General features: G+C 40.2%; 1 protein-coding gene across 3 annotated transcripts; it reads left to right on the plus strand.

The window, feature by feature from the left end:
- Positions 1–30: 30 nt before the first annotated feature.
- ATP5F1C (ATP synthase F1 subunit gamma) lies at positions 31–20,015 on the plus strand (the record flags this gene model as incomplete). 3 transcript variants are annotated; one of them, XM_082647740.1, is made up of 10 exons in its annotated part: positions 31–165; positions 7,127–7,161; positions 7,677–7,808; positions 10,852–11,056; positions 11,656–11,799; positions 11,924–11,988; positions 13,637–13,792; positions 14,187–14,283; positions 17,073–17,109; positions 17,860–20,014. In XM_082647740.1, exons 1-9 carry the CDS (start codon positions 110–112, stop codon positions 17,077–17,079), a joined length of 897 nt encoding a protein of 298 aa, XP_082503866.1. In that variant the 5' UTR covers positions 31–109. The 3 variants fall into 3 exon arrangements, with proteins under 3 accessions (XP_082503866.1, XP_082503867.1, XP_082503868.1); XM_082647741.1 differs by lacking the exon at positions 17,073–17,109 and having other exon boundaries at positions 17,860–20,015; XM_082647742.1 differs by lacking the exons at positions 17,073–17,109; positions 17,860–20,014 and having other exon boundaries at positions 14,187–14,287.
- Between the last annotated feature and the right edge of the window lie 534 nt (positions 20,016–20,549).

The raw sequence follows: 20,549 nt of genomic DNA on the forward strand, positions 1-20,549 counted from the left end.
TGAAGAAGCGAGACTGAATGAGACCACGGGGTGGGCGGGGCGTGTGGGGCGCTTCTGCGCAGGCGCGGTGAGGCCTGTCTGACCGACCTTCAGCAGGGCCGGAATCACCATGTTTTCTCCGGTGGGCCTAGCAGGGCTGTCGGCCTGGGCCGTGCAGCCGCAATGGTAATGGCAGCTCGCGGGGGGAACGGGAGGGTTGCGGTGGATGGAGGGGCTCAGGCAGGGGGCAGGGGAAGCGGGTGGAGGCGAGTGGGACGGACCCGGGGTCGCAGGGCCGACCAGGCCGGGGTCCCGCAGAGGCCCCGGAGCCCGGGCTGCAGGAAGCGCTCGGAACCGGGAAGGGCGCGCCAAGTCTCCGGAGGCGGGGTAGGGCGGGGGGAGGGCCACGAGGAGTGCTTATCTGGGTCCTCGAGAGTGGGGCCTTGGGCCCAGTTAATTTCAGGGCAGTCTTGGATCCCCTCAGCTACTAAGTAAATGCTTAGGGAGCCTCTGCTGCGCGCCAGGCGGCGAGCCTCTGGGAGGCCTTACCCGGGCCCTCAAAGTGGGAGAGGGGAGGGCCCCAGGAAAGGTCCAGCGGAAGGTTAAGGTGTGCTTTTTGTCCTTGACGCCTTTTGAAACTCTCCGGTGCAGAGCGCAGTAACGCACAACGCGAACTAAGCAGTGACCTTGCAGCAGGCGCTTTGCTGGGCCCAAGTGAATAAAATAAGTGCCCTCGTGGGTTGCAGAGGGGACCTTAAATATCTGTTGGTGAGGAAGGGGAAGAGACCTTGCACTATCTCGAAACCGTTGTGCTGAATCCGTAACCCTGCAAGGTCATGACATCGTCCCAATGCCCCGAGGAGGAGGAGATAGATGGACTTCTATGCGTCATCTGTTCACTGCCATGCAAGTTTTAGGGATTTTAAACATTGGTTTCCCCCCACCCCCCAGAAAAAGCATCTTAGAAGGCCTAGGAATAGGCAGACAAACGTTGGTTTGTATGGTACCCTGTAATAGGAGGAGATGTGATGAAGCTAGACAGAGTCTGCAAGGATTTCAGATACAGTGCTAAAGGGTTAGCTATAGACTGCAGCACTTCCCCGGTTTTACAGTAAAGGAGAATTCTAAGGAGCCACCCCACTAAACTAGATTTTTGTACCTAATTTATGAGAAGGGACTATAAAGCATTAATTAAAATAGGTATGTGTTCATTAAGCAAAAAGTTTATAACAATAAAAGATTTTCAGCTTAATGAAGTAATTAAATCTGATGTGAAAAACCTACATACAAATGTTAGTGGATTTGCCTTGGAATTCAGAGTTTCTTTCTCCTAATATTAATAGAGTATTCAAGGGAAGTAAGAAGTCACCTTAGTTGGATTCTCACTGGTATAGGTTGTCCCATTTCTTAATCACTCAGCGCACATTTGTTGGGTGCTTGCCCTGCGCCAAGTTGGCACTGTGGAAAGTGCTAAAACGTGGTGAACAAATCGACATGATCCTGGTGAGCTTTGTGGGACACTTCCTCACATGCAGTGGTGCTCTGCAAACATCACCTCTCTTTCCTTCCTTCCTTCCCATCTTGCTGTGCATTAATGTTACCTGTAAATATTTTTAGAACTTTAAGTTATCCAAGTTGATCTTTAAAAATGGACAGTTTCTGAAATGAGGACAAAATACATTACATAAAATTGTAAAAATAACTTTTAAAAAACGTGTAAGATCTTTTGAAGATCCTTTAGTAAAGAAGCATTTAAGCGCTTGCTGGGTCTGAGACAGCTACTGCTTGGGGTGGGACTTAAACTGGAACCTCAGTCAGCAAATAAATGTCGAAGTCCTGACCTTACTCTCTTTGGAGTGTTGGTTTTAAATTGTTAGGTTATGAATATTCATCAAACGTCAGTTTCCACCTTGCAAGGCATACTCGGTCCTCTTCCTTTTCATACATTCCATCACTCTAGGTGCCTGCTGTCTTTCCTGCCTCTTCTGCCTTTTCCCTTCCACTCCCTATAATTGCCTTTTAAATTCAGAAACTAAAGCCATCTTAATGTTTCACATGCCACAGAATTAATTTGGAAGGGAAATACATTATACTTTTGTCTTTGCAGAACCAGAAAGAGGCATTTCCTTGGTTGTGTTTTGGTTATTGAAAGCTTTTTAAAATGCAATTTGTTGTTATAGTTTTGGTTTCAAGGAGGTTAGCATACCAACATTAACTAAACATTAGGCTTAATTAAACTTACAGTGAAGTTGTTTTAATTGTTCAGGGTGTCAGTAAAATACCCTAAATTTTTGGAAATTAAACTTTTTTTTAAAGTAGTATTTAAGAAAATGGAAATAAGAAATTTGGGGGTGGGAAAGAGTGATTTTTCTATCTCAAATCAGGGGGAAATACATTTCTATTTCCTAGTTTTCCACATTGTCTAAAATGGAACTATTTTATAATAGGAAACCAGTAGGCTGTAAGTTGAACTATGGACACTGAAAAGGGGGAGAGATGGCATTTCAGGAGAGAGAAGAGAGGCCATCATCTGAGGCTGACATAGCAGATATTTACTTTTAAACGTGAGGCAGCAGCCTGTAGTGTACCCGATGGAGTGGTGCCAAACTGCCCGGCTTTGAATCCTGACCACCACTCACCTGGCGGTGTGGCCTTGGGCAAGTTACTCAGTGTCTCTGTACCATTTCCTCCTCTGTTAAATGGGGGTAATGCTAGTACCCCATTCATTGGATTAGTGTGAGGATTAAGTGAATCAGTATTTGTAAAGAACCAAGGACAGTGGGAAAAATGCTTGTGAGGATCCAGATGTATCAGTTGAAAAATGAAAACGAATTTATACATACACGTTCTACATAAAATGTAATGTGAGAAGGTTAGAAGCCTAACAAGACTGAATTGTGTGTCATGGTTGGTGATAAAGTTCTGGGGAGTCACTTGGTGGAGAGGCCAGGGTTGGACTTTCACCCAGGCATTCAGTGTTAGAATTAGACATACTTCATAATTTTCTTTTCCTTAGGAATTAGTGGGTGCTGCTTCTTCCTTAATTTTTATATTATTCAGCATTATACACTCCTTAAAATTCATTCAAGCTGTCTGTAATTTCTTTGAATGATACATAGTTCACCCACGAACCTGCTGTGTGATCATAGTAGATCATGGTAGTCTGCCATCTATCTGTGCGATTTGCCCTCTGCTGTATTTGACGTGTTTCTAGTTTCTCAGATAATCTCCCGAGAATTTTTTAGGACATGATGTAATTTTCCAGAACACAAAACTGACACAGAACTTCCTTTATCTTCTCATTTGCAAAAGCTGTATATTCAGTAGAGCAGTCTGTCGCTAGAGGGAGTTCAGATCAGCTCGTGGTTATTTTGCACTCAAATTGTACTTAAAAAATAACTTTGTAACACAGATAGACGTGTTTAGAATTAAATGAAGTTTAAACATGAGAGTGCTTCAAAATTGGGGAAATTAGGGTGTGTGCACAGCAGAAAGAATCACAAAAGATCCTGTATCTTCCTGCATACCTCTCACTTGGGATACATGTGGAGACCCGAACATTCTGTGTTCATCCAGATATGGCATGCAGTTCAGATTTTGTTCCATATGATGTACTCTGACTAGAAACCTGTGTCAGTTAAATTGGAGTGCATGCCTAAGACCATACTGTCCCAGTGTCACTCTTTATAGTCTCTAAATTTAGAATGGGCAAAAAAGTTATTCCAAAAAAAGAAAATCATCCCCAAAATATTACTTTTCAAGTGCCATGATGAAAAAATGTTCATGGGATGGTCATTATGTTGATAAGTCCGCCCTCTGAAACTAGCAGAGCTTGTCAATGTTTGACAGCTTTTATCTTTGCCTTTGGGGGATCCACTCTTAAAACCAAACCCCTAATGTTTTCCAGATCATCTCCTTCCTCTTATTTTCTTTATTTTTCTTTCTCCATGGCTGAGTAATACCAGTAGTAAGATACATAAGTCAAGAGATTTTTAAAAAATAACTGTTCTAGTTATGAACTTTCAGACTTACTTTTGTGCACATAAACACATAGAATCACAAAAATGGCATCATATCTTATAGCCTGCATTTTTTAGTTATTATAGACTTTTTTCTAGTCTGTTTTTTAGTACAGTTTTAGATTTATAGAAAAATTGAGTAGCACAGAGAGTTGCATATACCCACACCCCACTCTGGACATTTTCCCCAGTCATCAACATCTTGCATTAGTGTGGAGTGTATACTACAATTAATGAACCCGTGTTGATGCATTATTAACTAAGGTGCATAGTTTCATTAAGGACACTCGTTTTGTTGTACACTTCTGTGGGTTTTGACAAATGCATAGTGACATGTGTCTTCCATTACAATATCATGCAGAATAGTTTCACTGCCCTAAAAATCTCTCCCTAAAATCCTGGCAACCACTGATATTTTTATTGTTGCTAAAGTTTTTTCAGTTCTGGAATGTCTTATAATTGGAATCATACAGTATGTAGCCTTTTCAGATTGGTTTCTTTCACTTAGCGATATGCAATTAAGGTTCCTCCATGTCTTTTTGTGGCTTGATGGCTCGTTTATTTTTATTGCTTAATACTGCTCCAACCGTATGGATGCACCTGTCTGTTTGTCCATTCATTCATGTATTGAAGGACATCTTGATTCCTTCCAGTTTTTGGAAGTCATGAATAAAGCTGCTATAGGAATGTGAATGCAGGTTGTCATGTAGATAAAAGTTTTCAGCTCAGTTGGGTAGGTATCTAGGGGTATGATTGCTGAATCGTATGTTTAAACTATGTTTAGATTTGTAAGAAGCTGCCAAACCATCTTCCAAAGTAGCCATACCATTTTGTATAACCACTGGTGATCAGTGAGAGTTCCTGTTACCCCACATTCTTGCCGTCATTGGTATTGTCAGTTTTTTTTTTAATTTTTGGCCATTCTTTGGGATTTTCTATGTAGTTGATCATGTCATCTATGAACAAAGACAGCTTTATTTCTTCCCTCCCAACCTGTATACGTGTTGTTTCCCTTTTTGTCTTACTGCATTAATTAGGACTTCAGTACAATGTTGAGTAGGGGTGGTGAGACAGGGCATCCTTGTCTTGTTCCCAGTCTTAGGGGGAAAGCTCCTAGTTTCTAACCATTAAACCTTAGGGGGTGTTTTTATGGATGTTCTTTATCAGGTTGAGGAAGTTCTCCTCTGTTCCTAATTTGCTGAGAGGTTTTTAATCATGAATCGGCATTTGATTTTGTCAGATCCTTTTTCTGCATCTATTGATGATACCATTTTTCTTCTTTAGTGTGTTGATGTGGTGGATTATATATTTGAATTTCGAATGATGAACCAGCCTCACATACCTGGAATAAATCCCACTTGGTCGTAGTGTATAATTGTTTTTAATACATGGTTAGATTGCATTTGCTAATATTTTGTTGAGGATTTTTGCATCTATGTTCATGAGAGATATTATTCTCTAAAATTCATTTCTTATATAATGTCTTTATCTGGTTTTAGTATTAGGGTTATGCTGGCCTTATAGAATTAGGACATATTCCCCCTGCTTCTCGTTCTAATTCTCTTTCTTTTTCTTTTTTTTTTTTTTAATTTTATTTTTTTTGGCACCAACTACCATGTCTACTGATAGTTACAAATCTGTTTCAAATCTCAATACCTCATATGTTTCCCAGACCTGGTTAGGATTTCCACTTGGTCGCATGGTTTTTTAAACTAAATCAAATTCAAACTTCATTATCTCCAGGGAGATCTCCCCCACCCAGTTTTTCTCTCTTGGTTAAATGACAACAGTGTTCATTTAGGTCATTAAGTTAGAAACCTTTGGGTCTGCTTGCTCTCACATCTGGTCTCCTGTTGCTTTGCCAACCTCTCAGTCCAGGTGCTTGCCTTCTCTTGTCTGGAAGCCCCTTGTTTGGCCTCCATGTCATCAACATTTGGTATCATTTTGTGCTTTTCACTGCCATCGGGGATACCTTACTGAAAAACTAAACTGATTTGTGGGCTTAGAAACATTCATCATTTTTCCAGTACCTATAAAATAATATTTAAACTTATTAACCCAAGCTATGTCTCCAGCTTCAAAACTACATCCAGTTCCTAGGAATGCCCTCCTTAGGCCCTCCTTTATGCACAAATTTATGGATTCTTCATTTCTCCCATGGAGCTTTCCAGGCCAACACAGGTACTTTATGGACTTAAGAGCTACAAGATAATGTATATTCAATAACATGTCTTCACCAGTAAGAGGAGGATCCTCTCGTAATTTATCTTTCACCAACATTACTTTTAAGTCATATCATTTTGACTTTAATGCATCAGCACTTTAAAAGACTGTCGAAAATATTTAATGTAAATTTCATGTAAATCTAAATTTGCATAAATCTTGTTTATGAGATAATAGTATGCTTCTTGTGGTCAGAGACCATGTCCTGGAGCAGAGTAGCTGCTCAGTAAAGAGCTTACTGAATTGAGTTGAAAAAGTTAATTGGTTTAAATAAACTGTACTTTGACACATGTGGTCATGTTAGAATGTGTAGTTGACCCTAAGGGTTATTTGAAAAGGTTTCGGTGAACTGAGGAAGTCAGCAACAATATAGGCAAAGACATAGGGGTGGGAATAGAGCATGTGTGAATGCCATTGTGACTTCAGTGGAAACTTTGTGTTAGATCAAATAGAATGAGATCTTTTTTTTTTTTTTTTTTTTTTTTTTTGTGGTACCTGGGCCTCTCACTGTTGTGGCCTCTCCCATTGCAGAGCACAGGCTCCAGACGCGCAGGCTCAGCAGCCATGGCTCACGGGCCTAGCCGCTCCACGCCATGTGGGATCTTCCCGGACCGGGGCACGAACCCGTGTCCCCTGCATCGGCAGGCGGACTCTCAACCACTGCGCCACCAGGGAAGCCCTAGAATGAGATCTTTGATGATGTAGGGTTTGGTATCAGTATTGAGGTATTTATGTATACACACACACACACACACACACACACACACACACACACACACACACACATTCAGTCTTATAGATCATTTCTTTATGGGATACTCTTTAAATCAGTTATCAACTTTGAAAGTTTTTCTTTGAGCTATTTTTCAAAAAACTAAAATGTTTTTTACCACTTTTATTCTCAGGATCCAAGTTCGAAATATGGCAACCTTGAAAGATAGTAAGTACTTTATCACAATATGTGAATTAAGAAAAACTAAACTTTGACAAATAAAAATGTGCTGCTTTAGCCCATTTACATATTTGGTCAAAATGGACACAGTGAATCTATGTCATCTCCGTGCGGCATTGAACTTGTTTTGGAAAAGACCCATGTGAGGTGACACATGGTTGTTGATTCTGTTGTCTGTAGAATGATAATGATATAACTAGAAAAAACTACTGTGTGTGTGTATAAAATGTTACGGAATATGTGGCAAAAGGCCATTTTCAGTACCATTTAGTGTTTTAAATACATAATTTATTGATACTATTATGTTGCCATTTTGCTTGTCCTCTCCAGGTAGCACAAGGTCTGAGTTATTGGTACTCTAACATTAAGCCTAGTTTAGCAGCTGCTATTAATTGAAGGTCTAACTGCTAATTATTCTACCTTGAAGTTTAGGAAAATATTTCGATAAATTCACAAATGAAATGGTAACTCTTTTATCTTAACACAGCACTTCTATTTTTCAGTTACCAGGCGACTAAAATCAATCAAAAACATCCAGAAAATTACCAAGTCTATGAAAATGGTAGCAGCAGCGAAATATGCCCGAGCTGAGAGGGAGCTGAAACCAGCCCGAGTGTATGGAATAGGATCCTTGGGTAAGAGGAGAGTGCAGTCACAAATTACTAAGTACCGTTTAACCTAGAGATGACTGCTCAGGACTCATCTGTCCTGAGTACTTCCAGGCCCCCATCTATCACAGCAGCCCTGTGCGGGTGGGGACTGTCAGAGCTCCCGCTTTGCCGATAGGAAAAACTGAAGCCCAGTGCAGTCATAACTACACCTCTGTGACTTGGCATCTGAACCTATTTGTTAACCACTGTATGTGATCATGTTCACTTTTAAGATATTCTGAAAATTTTCCTAGATTATTAAATACACCATCAAAAGAACTTGGAAGTTTAGTGCATTAGACTCGAATGCTTGATTTCTTCCTGTTACACTGTGATGTGATCTTTTAGGACTGCAGGGTGGGGAGGGGGTGCCCTGCAGTGGAAGGTGACTGGGTAGTCATGGATATGACTGTGAGTACATGAGCGGAATGTTTAAACATTAGCTGTAAAGAGGGAGAAATTTGCTTATTTCCAAATTGAAGAAAAGATGTATCTGTATCATCTGTGTGTTAATGCCTCTATGTATTACATATAAATTACCTTGTGCAATAGTTTTCTTGTGCTCTTCGTATTTTTTAAGCATGCATTTATAGCATGCTTTTTTTAATCAGTGTTTTTGGTTTTTTTTTTTTTGGCTCCATTGGGTCTTCGTTGCTGCACGCGGGCTTCTAATTGCGGTGGCTTCTCTTGTTGGGAAGCACGGGCTCTAAGCACGCAGCCTTCGGTAGTTGCGGCACACAGACTCAGTAGTTGTGGCTCGCGGGCTCTAGAGTGCAGGCTCAGTAGTGAGGCACACGGGCTTAGTTGCTCCGTGGCATGTGGGATCTTCCCGGACCAGGGCTCAAATCTGTGTCCCCCTGCATTGGCAGGCAGATTCTTAACCACTGCGCTACCAGGGTAGTCCAATCAGTTTTTTTATATATAAATTTATTTATTTTATTTATGTTTATTTTTGGCTGCATTGGGTTTTTGTTGCTGCGCGTGGGCTTTCTCTAGTTGCAGCGAGCAGGGGCTACTCTTTGTTGCAGTGTGCGGGCTTCTCTTGTCGTGGAGCATGGGCTCTAGGCACATGGGCTTCAGTAGTTGTGGCTCACAGGCTCTGGAGCGCAAGCTCAGTAGTTGTGGCACACGGGCTTAGTTGCTTTGCAGCATGTGGGATCTTCCCGAACCAGGGCTCAAACTCATGTCCCCTGCATTGGCAGGCAGATTCTTAACCACTGCGTCACCAGGGAAGCCCTAGCATGCTTTTTTTTAAGCATGCTGTAAAGAAACTTCTGTATGAGAAAACGATAGGGCACTAGGCTTCAGTGGAAATGCCTCCTTGCTTTAAAAATGCCATATTTAGGGAATTTCCTGGCGGTCCAGTGGTTAGGACTTGGCACTCTTATTGCCAGGGTTCGGGTTAGATCCCTGGTTGCGGAACTAAGATCCATCCCTGGTTGCGGAACTAAGATCCTGCAGGCTGTGTGGTGCAGCCAAAAAAAAAAAAAACCAGCCATATTCAGCTTTTCCTAGGAGGCATAATGGAAACTTGCTAAGTTAGGGTTAGCAATCATTAGCAACTCCAGCCGTTTGCTCTCCTGAGTCCTGTTCTATAACCAGCATAATACTGAGCACCTAGTTAGCGGCCCGGTAGAGGTTGATAAATTACTCTAGCCTATTTTTATGAAAAGGTGAAAGTCATTCACTGTTCACCTTTCATGCTGAAATGAATAAGTGTAATAAATTTGTTTCCCCTCAAAACTCTATAACCACAAAACTATCGAATAAGGAAATTGACTCAGATATCTAATTATAGTATTTGTGGTGTGATATTAAAAATTCAAGTCAAGGCTGCCATTCAGCTTCTAAGTCCTTCAAACTAAAAAAATACTAACTGCTAGATATTAAATGGCTAATCATTTAAAATATTTAAGAACTTTAAATAGACATTTTATGCTGTACAATATAAAACAAAAAGAGACTGAAAAGGAATATTTTCTCCACTTCCCTAAACTTTGGAGTTGAGTATTTACCTCTCTCTGCTTTTTATGGAGGGTCCTCAGGTATTGAAATTTGAGAATCACTGCTCTATACTGAAAAAGGCGATAGCAGGAATTTTGTTGAAGTGGGGAATGTGGCAGCCGTGAAGATGCACTTTGTAACTAGAGTGAGCACAGCTGCTGAATCGTCCTGTGTTTTTGCACCTAAGCCATGCTTCCCACGGGCTGCTCCTGGCCAGCACCTGAGCACAGATGGGATACTCAGGTAGGCGTGTTCTTGGGAGACTTGGGGCTCCCTGGCAGCCTCGCTGAACTTTCCCTCAACTGTACAGCGGTCCAGGAAGCTGCCACCACACCTTTCATCCCACTGGTCAGACTGGCATCCTGGTGTGATGGCTATTCTGACCCCCTTCCTATTTTCTCTCACAGGCATTTCCCCAGTAAAATCCATGTATATTTTATCCTATTTAAACACCTCTTGCCTTCTGCTTCTTGGAAGACCAACAAAGTGAGGTTGTTAGTAATACCAAAAATAGGGACTTCCCTGGCGGTCCAGTGGTTAGGACTCCGTGCTTCCACTGCAGGGGACACGGGTTTGATCCCTGGTCCTGCAAGCCACGCAGCCCAGCAAAAATAAATAAATAGAAAATAAAATGGCATCCATCATTTAAATGTCAGCGGTTTTCATAAAAGCTTGCTATGTAGATTATATGAGCATTTCAGTAAATATTTGTTTTCTGCTTTTTTGGTTGTACACTGAAGATCTGTGTTCTTTAGAAATTTGGCAAGTCTAGAGAAGTTGGTACTTCTATAAGTCTGGCCTTTTTACAAGTTTTTTAATTGTGCTAGCAATTTCTTTTAGTCAGTACTTAAGATAATTTGGCCCTTAGGAACCTCTGTCTTAATAGAGATTTAAACCTTTATGGTTTTTAGCCTGATTGTAAATGAAATACATGCACAGACACTTGATTATATTGAGGCATCATTTTGTAAATTAGGGTTATTGCTGTATTTAGTGTAATTACACATACATTTTTTTTTTTAAGCTCTGTATGAAAAGGCTGATATTAAGGTGCCTGAAGACAAGAAGAAACATCTCCTTATCGGTGTGTCCTCAGACCGAGGGCTTTGTGGTGCTATTCATTCCTCGATTGCTAAACACTTAAAGAGTGAGGTGGCCAATCTCACAGCAGCTGGGAAAGAAGTTAAGATTGTTGGAGTTGGTGATAAACTCAGGAGTATACTTCACAGGTAATTTAAGTATATATTGTTTATGTTTAAAAGGCTGCAAGAATGAATAAAGGGAAGTTTCTTTGATAGTTTATTTAAGCAAGGTGTCTTTTTTTGGTTACCATTTTATACACAGAGGTTTTGTTTTGTTTTGAATTTTTTTCCAGAATATAGTAGAATGGATAGATTCCCCCTGTTTTCTATTTATCTTTTGTTTTTCCTTCTTCCAGACCATAAATGGAATACAGTAGGAATATCAGAAGCTATGGGTTTTTGTTTTGGGGGACGTTTTTCAGTTTTTTTTTTAATGAGGACCCTAAGGAGCTCTCACAGCCAGGAAATGCCAGAAATGAATGACAGCTGATTAGGGCTGGAAGGAGAGAAGTAAAGGCAGAGAGGAATGCAAGACAGGAAGGGCCTGGTGTTAGTCCTTAGTTCTTGGCAGGTGCTGAAGGAAAGGGACAATCACGATAATGCAGGGGCGCCTTAACTCAGTGAACACCCCCCGCCCCCCTCAAAAAAGCTTGATCCATAGTGAGCGTGTTTTTTCCTTGTTCTCTGTTCTTTCAGCAGAAGTATTCTGTTAAACTATTTTATGTGACCTCTTCATTTTCTTGTAGGACTCATTCTAACCAGTTTCTGGTGACATTCAAAGAAGTGGGGAGAAGGCCCCCTACCTTTGGGGATGCGTCGGTCATTGCCCTTGAACTGTTAAATTCTGGATATGAATTTGATGAAGGGTCTATCGTCTTTAACCGATTCAGGCAAGAAAAATGTTGAAATCTGAGCTATTTTATGTTTATGTTCAGATTTTTCCATTAAGTAAATGTCTACTTAACAGTTTAAAATTATACTTTTGGAATTTACATTTGCTTTTGCCGTTTCTAGGTCTGTCATCTCCTACAAGACAGAAGAAAAGCCCATCTTTTCCCTTGGTACCATTGCAAGTGCTGGTAAGTAGGTTTTGTATGACAAGTATTTTTCCTATAGAAAGGAGAGATTTGTACATATAGGAAAACAGTGATTGTCAGGGTGGCTTTTTTTCAGCAGTAACAAAAATGACGTTGGGCTGTTTATCACCATCTATTAGTGGCTTCCATGAAATCATAAACATTTATTGTTTGACAACTCTTACTGCATTCTTTCATTAATTTAATAAATGTCCATTGAAGGCCATCGTTAGATATGATTTCTGTCCTTGGAGGTTGAAGAACTAAGCTAGAATGATATGTTGGCTTTGCAATCTGTGTGTGGGACCCCTCCCTAACCACAAAACAGACGCTCTAGAATAGAGATTTGAACGCTATTCACAACTAATATACGTTGAACAACTCAGTTCTCTTGTTTTGCTGTTTAAACAAAGTGATCATTGCTCAGTGATGCATCCTGGAAATAATACTCAGGAACTGATTTTATTTTCCCTTTCTGTATATTAGATTTCTCCTGTAATAGGTGTATAACTTTTACATTTTATTTTTAAATAAATCTATAACTTTTACATTTTATTTTTAAATAAATCTTTATTTTTTGGCTGCGTTGGGTCTTCATTGCTGCAAGTGGGCTTTCTCTAGTTGAGGCAGGTAGCAGCTACACTTTGTTGCAGTGCGCAGGCTTCTCATTGCGGTGGCTTCTCTTGCTGCGGAGCATGGGCTCTAGGCGCACGGGTTTCAGTAGTTGCGGCGCATGGGCTCAGTAGCTGTGGCTCATGGGCTCTAGAGCGCAGGCTCAGTAGTTCTGGCGCACGGGCTTAGTTGCTCCGCGGCATGTGGGATCTTCCCGGACCAGGGCTCGAACCCGTGTCCCCTGCCTTGGCAGGTGGATTCTTAATCACTGCGCCACCAGGGAAGTCCCTATCACATTTACATTTTAACGTCTTAGAAATTGGGATGCTTCTACCAGTCAATATGTATTTTTTCAGTATGTCATTTTTAATTGGCTGTTATTTTCTTTCTTCATGGTACATAAAATAGGAGTTATAATCCACCACATCTTAAATTTGATGAAATCCAGTACTGTCTCAGCACTTTACACTAATGAGTGAATTTTCAAGTCTGCTGCTACGTTTCCACTGCCTAATTACTAAAATGCACAGCAGCCTCTTAACTCTTCTCTCTTCTACATTCTCAGAAAAGCTTTCCCTCCCTTATTTTCCTGAAACTTTCAGATTTCCCCAATAAACAAATGGCTGAAATGGGATTTTTATATTACACTATACGAGTCTCAGTTCTTTCCTTAATTTCTTTATTGAAAAACGCGGTCACTGACTGTTGTGTGGCTTCGTGCCCAGCACGCTGCTAGATACCATCCAAAGGATTTGTATCCGTGAAATGTGGTGCTGTTACTTTAAATGTGGACTTCTTAAGTTTTATGAAGTTAAGCATTTGAAGTAGAATATCAAATGCTTTGTTTACACATCATATTTTTCTGAAAATCTATTATCTATAGTATGGAAATAGATGAAGATTTTAGAACTGAGTCCTTTAACCAATCTTACGTTGACTTCTCTGTAATTATAAAGAGTTTTTCTACCAGGAAGCTGTCTTGATTAAATCAGTCTTTGTGCTGTATCGCTTCAGAGAAATCCATGGCTTGTTTTAACAGAGAGCATGAGTATCTATGATGATATTGATGCTGACGTGCTGCAGAATTACCAAGAATACAGCCTGGCCAACATCATCTACTACTCTCTGAAGGAATCCACCACGAGTGAGCAGAGTGCCAGGATGACGGCCATGGACAATGCCAGCAAGAATGCTTGTAAGCGCTGAGAGAATTCCCTTACGGAAAGCAGCATGAAGACCCTCACGTCAAAAGGCATTAGCGATTCTGGAAGTGGACCAGGAAGCAGGAGAGCTGGGGTCTAGTCCTGGGCTCTGCCACCGATTCTGTGAGGATAGAAAAATTATATTCTCTGCCTTAAAGGAAGTAATATCTTACTTGGTACGCAGTAAGTGTGCAGGTACTTTGAAAAGGTATCTCGTGGAAGAAACAAAACTACCTTCATAAAATTTTTTGACTGGCCAGTTTGGGTACCCAAAAGGAAACAGAATCTTATTTTTGAATTAAGCAACACACGTCTATAAATGAGTTAGTGAAAAAGGTATTCTTTTCTAGTTTTAGATCTTGTTGTTGTCTTTTGTTCTGTTTGTAGCTGAGATGATTGACAAATTGACTTTGACGTTCAATCGCACCCGCCAAGCTGTCATCACCAAGGAGCTGATTGAAATCATCTCCGGTGCTGCGGCTCTGTAAGTAACTGTGCGTCACCCTCAGACTCCGTGTCTCATCTGTGCCTGCTAGTTTAGCCTTTGCATGTTTAAGTTTTCTGTTTTGTTTTGTCTGTTAACGATGAAATGAAGCATTGCTTATCTTGTTTCCTTAATCGTAGAACATAAAGTTTGATGAAAATGAGATCTCTGGTGTATTTTGATTGTTTCAGCTGAAATATTCAGGCTTAGTTTCTTCTTTTTAGAAATTAGTATATTGCTAGCTTTCACTTTCTTCAAGTTTTAGGAATAAGGACGTGAATAATTCAGTATCATTTATACTGAATGATAAATATTCAGTATCATTTATAAAATCTGTCTTTGAACTTAAAATATTATAAATCAGGCTTTCTGAGTTCCAGGACTGGTTTGGGGTTTGGTTTTATATAAATCTGCAGATCATTGAATGGTGGTTGGGTCCAGGAATTTTTAAATTAAGTTTTCTGTATCAGTACTGTCTTATAAGGAGTTCTTAAAATACCACTTTCCTCAAGAAAATGTCTTGGTTGTCTAGCTAGATATGTTAATGTTTGTGAAACCACGGTTACGATAATGGGAATTCTGTTTTAAAAATTATTAAATTGAACACCCATTATATGCCTCATACAGTGCTAGGCACGGTGTTAAAGGATGTGATCCTTTCTTCCAAGGCATTTATGTACTAATAGGATACGAAAAAAATGCAGATAATTATGCTGAAAGATAAAATATGTCATAAGTTTTCTTTGACTCATTCTCTCTCACCTCCTGCTAATTGGTCACCAAGTTCTGTAAATTTTACCTTCTAAATATCCCTTGACCCTTTCCCCTTTATGCCTTCTTCACGCAGATCCTTGTCATTTCTCTCCCAAATTAAAAAATGTATTTTTTGAGTGGCACATATGTTTTTTTCCCTGAAATGCCATCTTTCCCCTGCACCCTTGATTGTACATCTGACTCTGTTTATCCTTCCTAATGGAGCTGGGGTAATCCTTTCTTCCAGAAATCCCCCCTTCCTGGTTTGAGTGGGGCAGCCTCCTATGCTTCCCTTCATCATAGCACTTACACTGTTTTACTAGGAATTGCCCTTCTGTTTGTCTGTCCTCCTGCGGCTTGGGACAGGGAGTGTCTCGTTCAGTCTTATAGCCCCATCACCTGGCACATACTTCCTCAGTAAATATTTGTAGAGTGAATGAATGACGTGCCATGAATATTTACATTTTTTTAAATATATTTATTTGTTTTATTTTTGGCGGTGTTGGGTCTTTGTTGCTGTGCACGGGCTTTCTCTAGTTGCGGTGAGCGGGGGCTACTCTTCGTTGCGGTGCACGGGCTTCTCAGTGTCGTGGCTTCACTTGTTGCGGAACGTGGGCTCTAGAGCACAGGCTCAGTAGTTGTGGCGCACGGGCTTAGTTGCTCCGCGGCATGTGGGATCTTCCCAGGCCAAGGATTGAACCCCTGTCCCCTGCATTGGCAGGCGGATTCTTAACTACTGCGCCACCAGGGAAGCCCACCATAAATATATTAAGACCTGGCAGTTCAGCAGAGAGAGAAGTAACATTTTATTGGGTATGTGAAAACGTGAATCCAAGTTTAAGAATCAGGGAAAGGTTTATCACTACGATGACATTTAAGTTGGTCCTTTTGTCTCTGGAGGATAGAAATGGGCAGAATGCCAGAGACACAAGTAAACTGGTTGAGACTGTTTTATAAGTGTTGGTTGGATCCAGCAGGCTTCCTTCTCTTATTTTGTTTTGGAGCGTGAGTTTAAGACTAATCCACCTCTCAGCCTGGTCACTACTGCTCTGTTAACATCAGAGTCCAGTGCAGTGATGAGCGGCCCTCCTGCTTACCAGCTTGATAGACGTGGTTAAGATACTCTCCCTGCAACGCAGTTGTTTTCTATGACACGGGGGCTGATACAGGGATTAAATAAGTGTATTATTCATGTCCTTCTTGCTGTACTTCCTACTGCTGGAGCCACGCTGACTTCTTCTTGGGTGGCGTGCATGCAGAGGCCTGGGGGAAAGTTTGGACTGCGCTCTGAAGGTCTGGGAGCTGTGAGATGTGGAGAGCCAGGAAAAGAGGAATGAATGCTCGGAATAGACGGAGGCTACAGCCTCTGCAGAATTGAGGACCAGGCTCTTTCTTGATTAGGAATGTGGGGACTTGGCTGAAAAGTAGCAAAACCAGAGAAATGAGGAGAGGGAGATTGGGATATGAAGACCAAGAATTTTAAAAAGAACTCAAATAACTGGAAATTGACTAGTTTTCGCTTTCTAGAAAGGCAGTCTAAATCATTTATTGCAAGTTAGCTGTGCACCTCACGGTGGATTATTTATATGAATGGACTTGCATGCTCTGTAACCTGTCAGCTCTTCTGCTTAAAGGCTTTAAGGCAAACACATTTGGCTCTTTGGTAATAATATAAAAGGCATGAATAAACCATAATATTTGAGGTACCAAATATTTAGTTGCTAGCCTAAAATTTTTTAATATATTGTATGCTGTTTATAGAAAAGTTGTTGTTTAAAGTATGCTTTCATAGTCCTGCCTACTTGCATGAACATGGTTTTATTGCTTCTAACCAGATTCAAGTCTATGACCTTTTGTAACAATCATTGAACTCTGTTTTAAGGGAATATTTTGGTAAGTATTTATATGATATACTCAAGGTAGTGAGTGAGGAAGTGGGCTTTTTTAGTCAGAAATTGTAAATGATTAACTAGCATGGATTGTTTCTTGACCTGCTTGTTTTGTGTTTGTCTTTTTCTTCTAATATAATAACCCAGGGACTAATGAAATTCGAGTTTCATCCTCAGACAAGAGGTAAAGTGGTAATATTTCACACACTCTCCCCTACCCCGTCAGAAAAGAAACCCAGTCAGATAGAACTGAAGGTAATTCGGCAACAGTGAAACTGATTCCCTGAGAGATGAGATGGCCAGGCCATTAGAGCAGCAGCCAGATGGTGGGAGTATGTGGGTGATGTTAGTGGGCTTTTTTTTTCTTCTTAGATATATTAAATAAACTGTAAGGATAAAGAATTAGCATTCTTGGGACCTCTCTGGTGGTCCAGTGGTTGGGACTCCACGCTTCCACTGTGGGGGACACGGATTCAATCCCTGGTCAGGGAACTAGTATCCCACATGGCTCGTGGTATGGCCAAAAAGAAAAAAAAAAAGAAAAAAGAATTAGCATGCTTTTGAGTTATTAAATACAGGCTGGTGAGGAGCAGTGGTTCTCAAATTTCCTGGTCTCAGAACGCTTTGATATCTGACTTCACAGAGGATAGCTTACTTCTCTCCATTTCTGTATTCATTCTGTCCTGATATTACACGTCACATAGGCTCTGGAAAACTCCACCGTGTGCACCTGAGAATGAGAATAAAATAGGCAAGTAACATTGTTATAAAAATAGTTTTGCCCTCACGGACCCCATGAAAGGGCCACCAGACCAAAATTTGAGAACCACTGGTGTAGAGTAGCATTTTATTATGTAGAGTCAGTTCTTTAAGTCCCACCGAAATATGTATTATATCTTGACATCTTTATTTGTTCTGTACTTTTATTTTTCAGGTAAAGAAGATTCAGCCAGCTGATTTTGTTTTTAGCTTACTGCTGTCCTTGTCAGAAGAAATTGTTGGTCCACTGTTTAAATTAGTAAAGACAGCGAGATATTTGTAAATTATCTTACAATAAATGACTCACCATAAGAAAATCACTGTCTTTTCTTATTATATGAGAACAGCAGTTTTCCAAATGAGATCTTAAAACACTTAAAAATATTAACATGCTACTATTAAGAAGATAGTTGAAGAGGCTCCTCTGATTTTCTGGTTGCCTAACAGCCATGGAAAGCCTGGCCTCCGTGGGGTCAGAGTGGAAGGAAGAGGCACCAGGCCACAACCCCAGCCCAGGCACCTGAGCGCCACACCTTCATAGAACAGCCAGCACAGGGAAGCAAACGCGCTGTCCAGGTCATCTGCTGTTTCTCACGTGTACGGTGTAGAATTTCAGGCATATACTAAATCTAAATAAATTTTTAAATCTTTTCCAAGGACTGAGAAACATTTCAGTAGGATATTTACTCCATATTCGCATTTAGATAACCATTAAGATTGGGCGCGTGAGCTATTCCACACAGCGAGCTGGCCGTGCCAAACAAAGTGTCAGGGTTTTTTCCTATTTATTTAAAAGATGGCTTAGGGGTTTTTATTGCAAAAGTAGTATAGGAATTACAAAAGACTGTAGAACTATAAAAAAATACAGAGCCCATTCTCACTTAACACTTTATATTACTCTTTTTAAAAACATTAAATAAATACATGCATATGCTATCATTTTGCCAATAACTATTCATAAAAATGAACAATAAGTGATACAAAAATGGATTAGCAACCACAAACCTGTAAAGAGCAGTGTTGCCACTTTAAGAAGAAGGCTGCCAGGGAAAGATAAACGGAACAGAATCTCAGGGTCATTTTCTAGCTTCCCTGAAATGTTACAAGAGGCATTTTGATTTCTGAGCCTTTGTGACATTTGTTTTTCTCTGAAGGCTCATAGGTCTTTACCTGTGTTGCTCTGAAATGTCACAAGGATAATTGTTAATAAGCATCCTTGGGGAAGTGTTTGCACACTTGGACGAGTACTTCTGTGTTCTTAATTTTTGGAAGTGGAATCAATGACTCAGGCTATGTACATTTTTTAATTTAATAGACACTGCCAAAGAGCTCTCAAAAAAGGTGGTAAACTTGGGCTAAGTGTATAAAATTGATTTCCTCTACTCGCTGAGACTGTCTATCTTTTAATCTTTAATGAGCTGATGGGTGAAAAGACAATAGACTACTCATTCATTGCCCATTTTTTTAAGTGAGTTTTTTTCTCATTGAAACATAAGAGTTCTTTGCCTATGAGTGACATCAGCTCATTTGTGTTGCAAATTTGTGTTAGAAAGTTTGCACTTCCACTACTTTCTTGCAGATGCAGCATGGGGTCTTGAGAAATAAAACTAAGCAAGGATTTAACTTTACCAGCCACACGAGTGTTCGATGTATAGAGCAGTGGTTAAGAGCATAAACTTGGGGCAAACTGGGTTGGAATCCCAGTTTAGCCCTTAACCAGCTGTGTTGACATTGGGCAAGTTACTTAATCTTTCAGTTTTATCATCTGTAAAATGATGATTAAAATAGTACTTACCTCATAGGGTTGTTATGAGGACTAAATGAATCAATATTTGCAAAATACTTAGAAACTGATGTGGGACGAATGCTGTATCTGTGGTTAAATGTTGCCTGATCTATGTAAGTGACCATCGGTTCAGTATTGTGTTTCTGATGTTCTGTGTATCAGCACTCTTAAATTCTGAAGCTACGATGATGATAATTATACTTCCCTATAGGAGCTTACCATCTGGAGCAAAGACAAGCAAATAATGGAAAAAAAACGTGGTAAGGTTTTTTGGTAAACTGTTATTGAAGTATAGTGTATGTACAAAAGAAGGCATAATTCATAAGTTTATGGCTCAGGAAAATTTGCAAAGTGTGAACACTCATGTATCTACAATCTAGATCAAGATCTAAAAGGTCCTGTCGTTACAGAAGCCTCCCTTGTGTCCCTGCCCTTTTTGTTATCTCCACAAAAGTACCCACAATCATGACTTCTATCACCATAGATGTGTTTTGATTGTTTTTGAAATTTAAGTAAACGGAATCATACAGATGAAGCCTTTGGGGTCGGCTTTTTCTTAAAATTCAACAGTATGTCTGGGAGACTTCATTCACATTTGTAGAGCAGTTTTTTTCATCGTTTTATGTTACCACACGTGATAAATATCTTAGAGTTTAGTAATTCTGTGGATGGACGTTGAGGTTATTTCCAGCTTGGAACAATTATAAATGCTTCTCTAAATCTTTTGTGCACCTCTCTTGGTTTCAATTTGAAAGAATTTCTGTTGTGTACATACCTAGCAGTGGGATTGCTTGGCCATAGGTTCTGTAAATGTTGCTTTGGCACTGCCAAACACTTTCACAGAGTGGATGTATTGATACCAGTTTATACTCTTCCTGGCAGTTGTCTACATCCTCATCAACACTAGGTATTGTCACCCTTTTTCATTTTGCCATACTGGTAGGAGTGTAGTGTTATATAATAATACCTTTAACTTGCATTTCTCTGATGGCCAATGAGTGGGGTTAATCATGCATATTGGTTGTGTGGAACTTAGATATTCTCTTTCCAAAAGTTTCTGAGCACTGTGTGTGTGTGTG

Source organism: Grampus griseus, assembly GCF_964374135.1.
Source record: "Grampus griseus genome assembly, chromosome: 2".
Taxonomy (NCBI): Eukaryota; Metazoa; Chordata; class Mammalia; order Artiodactyla; family Delphinidae; genus Grampus; species Grampus griseus.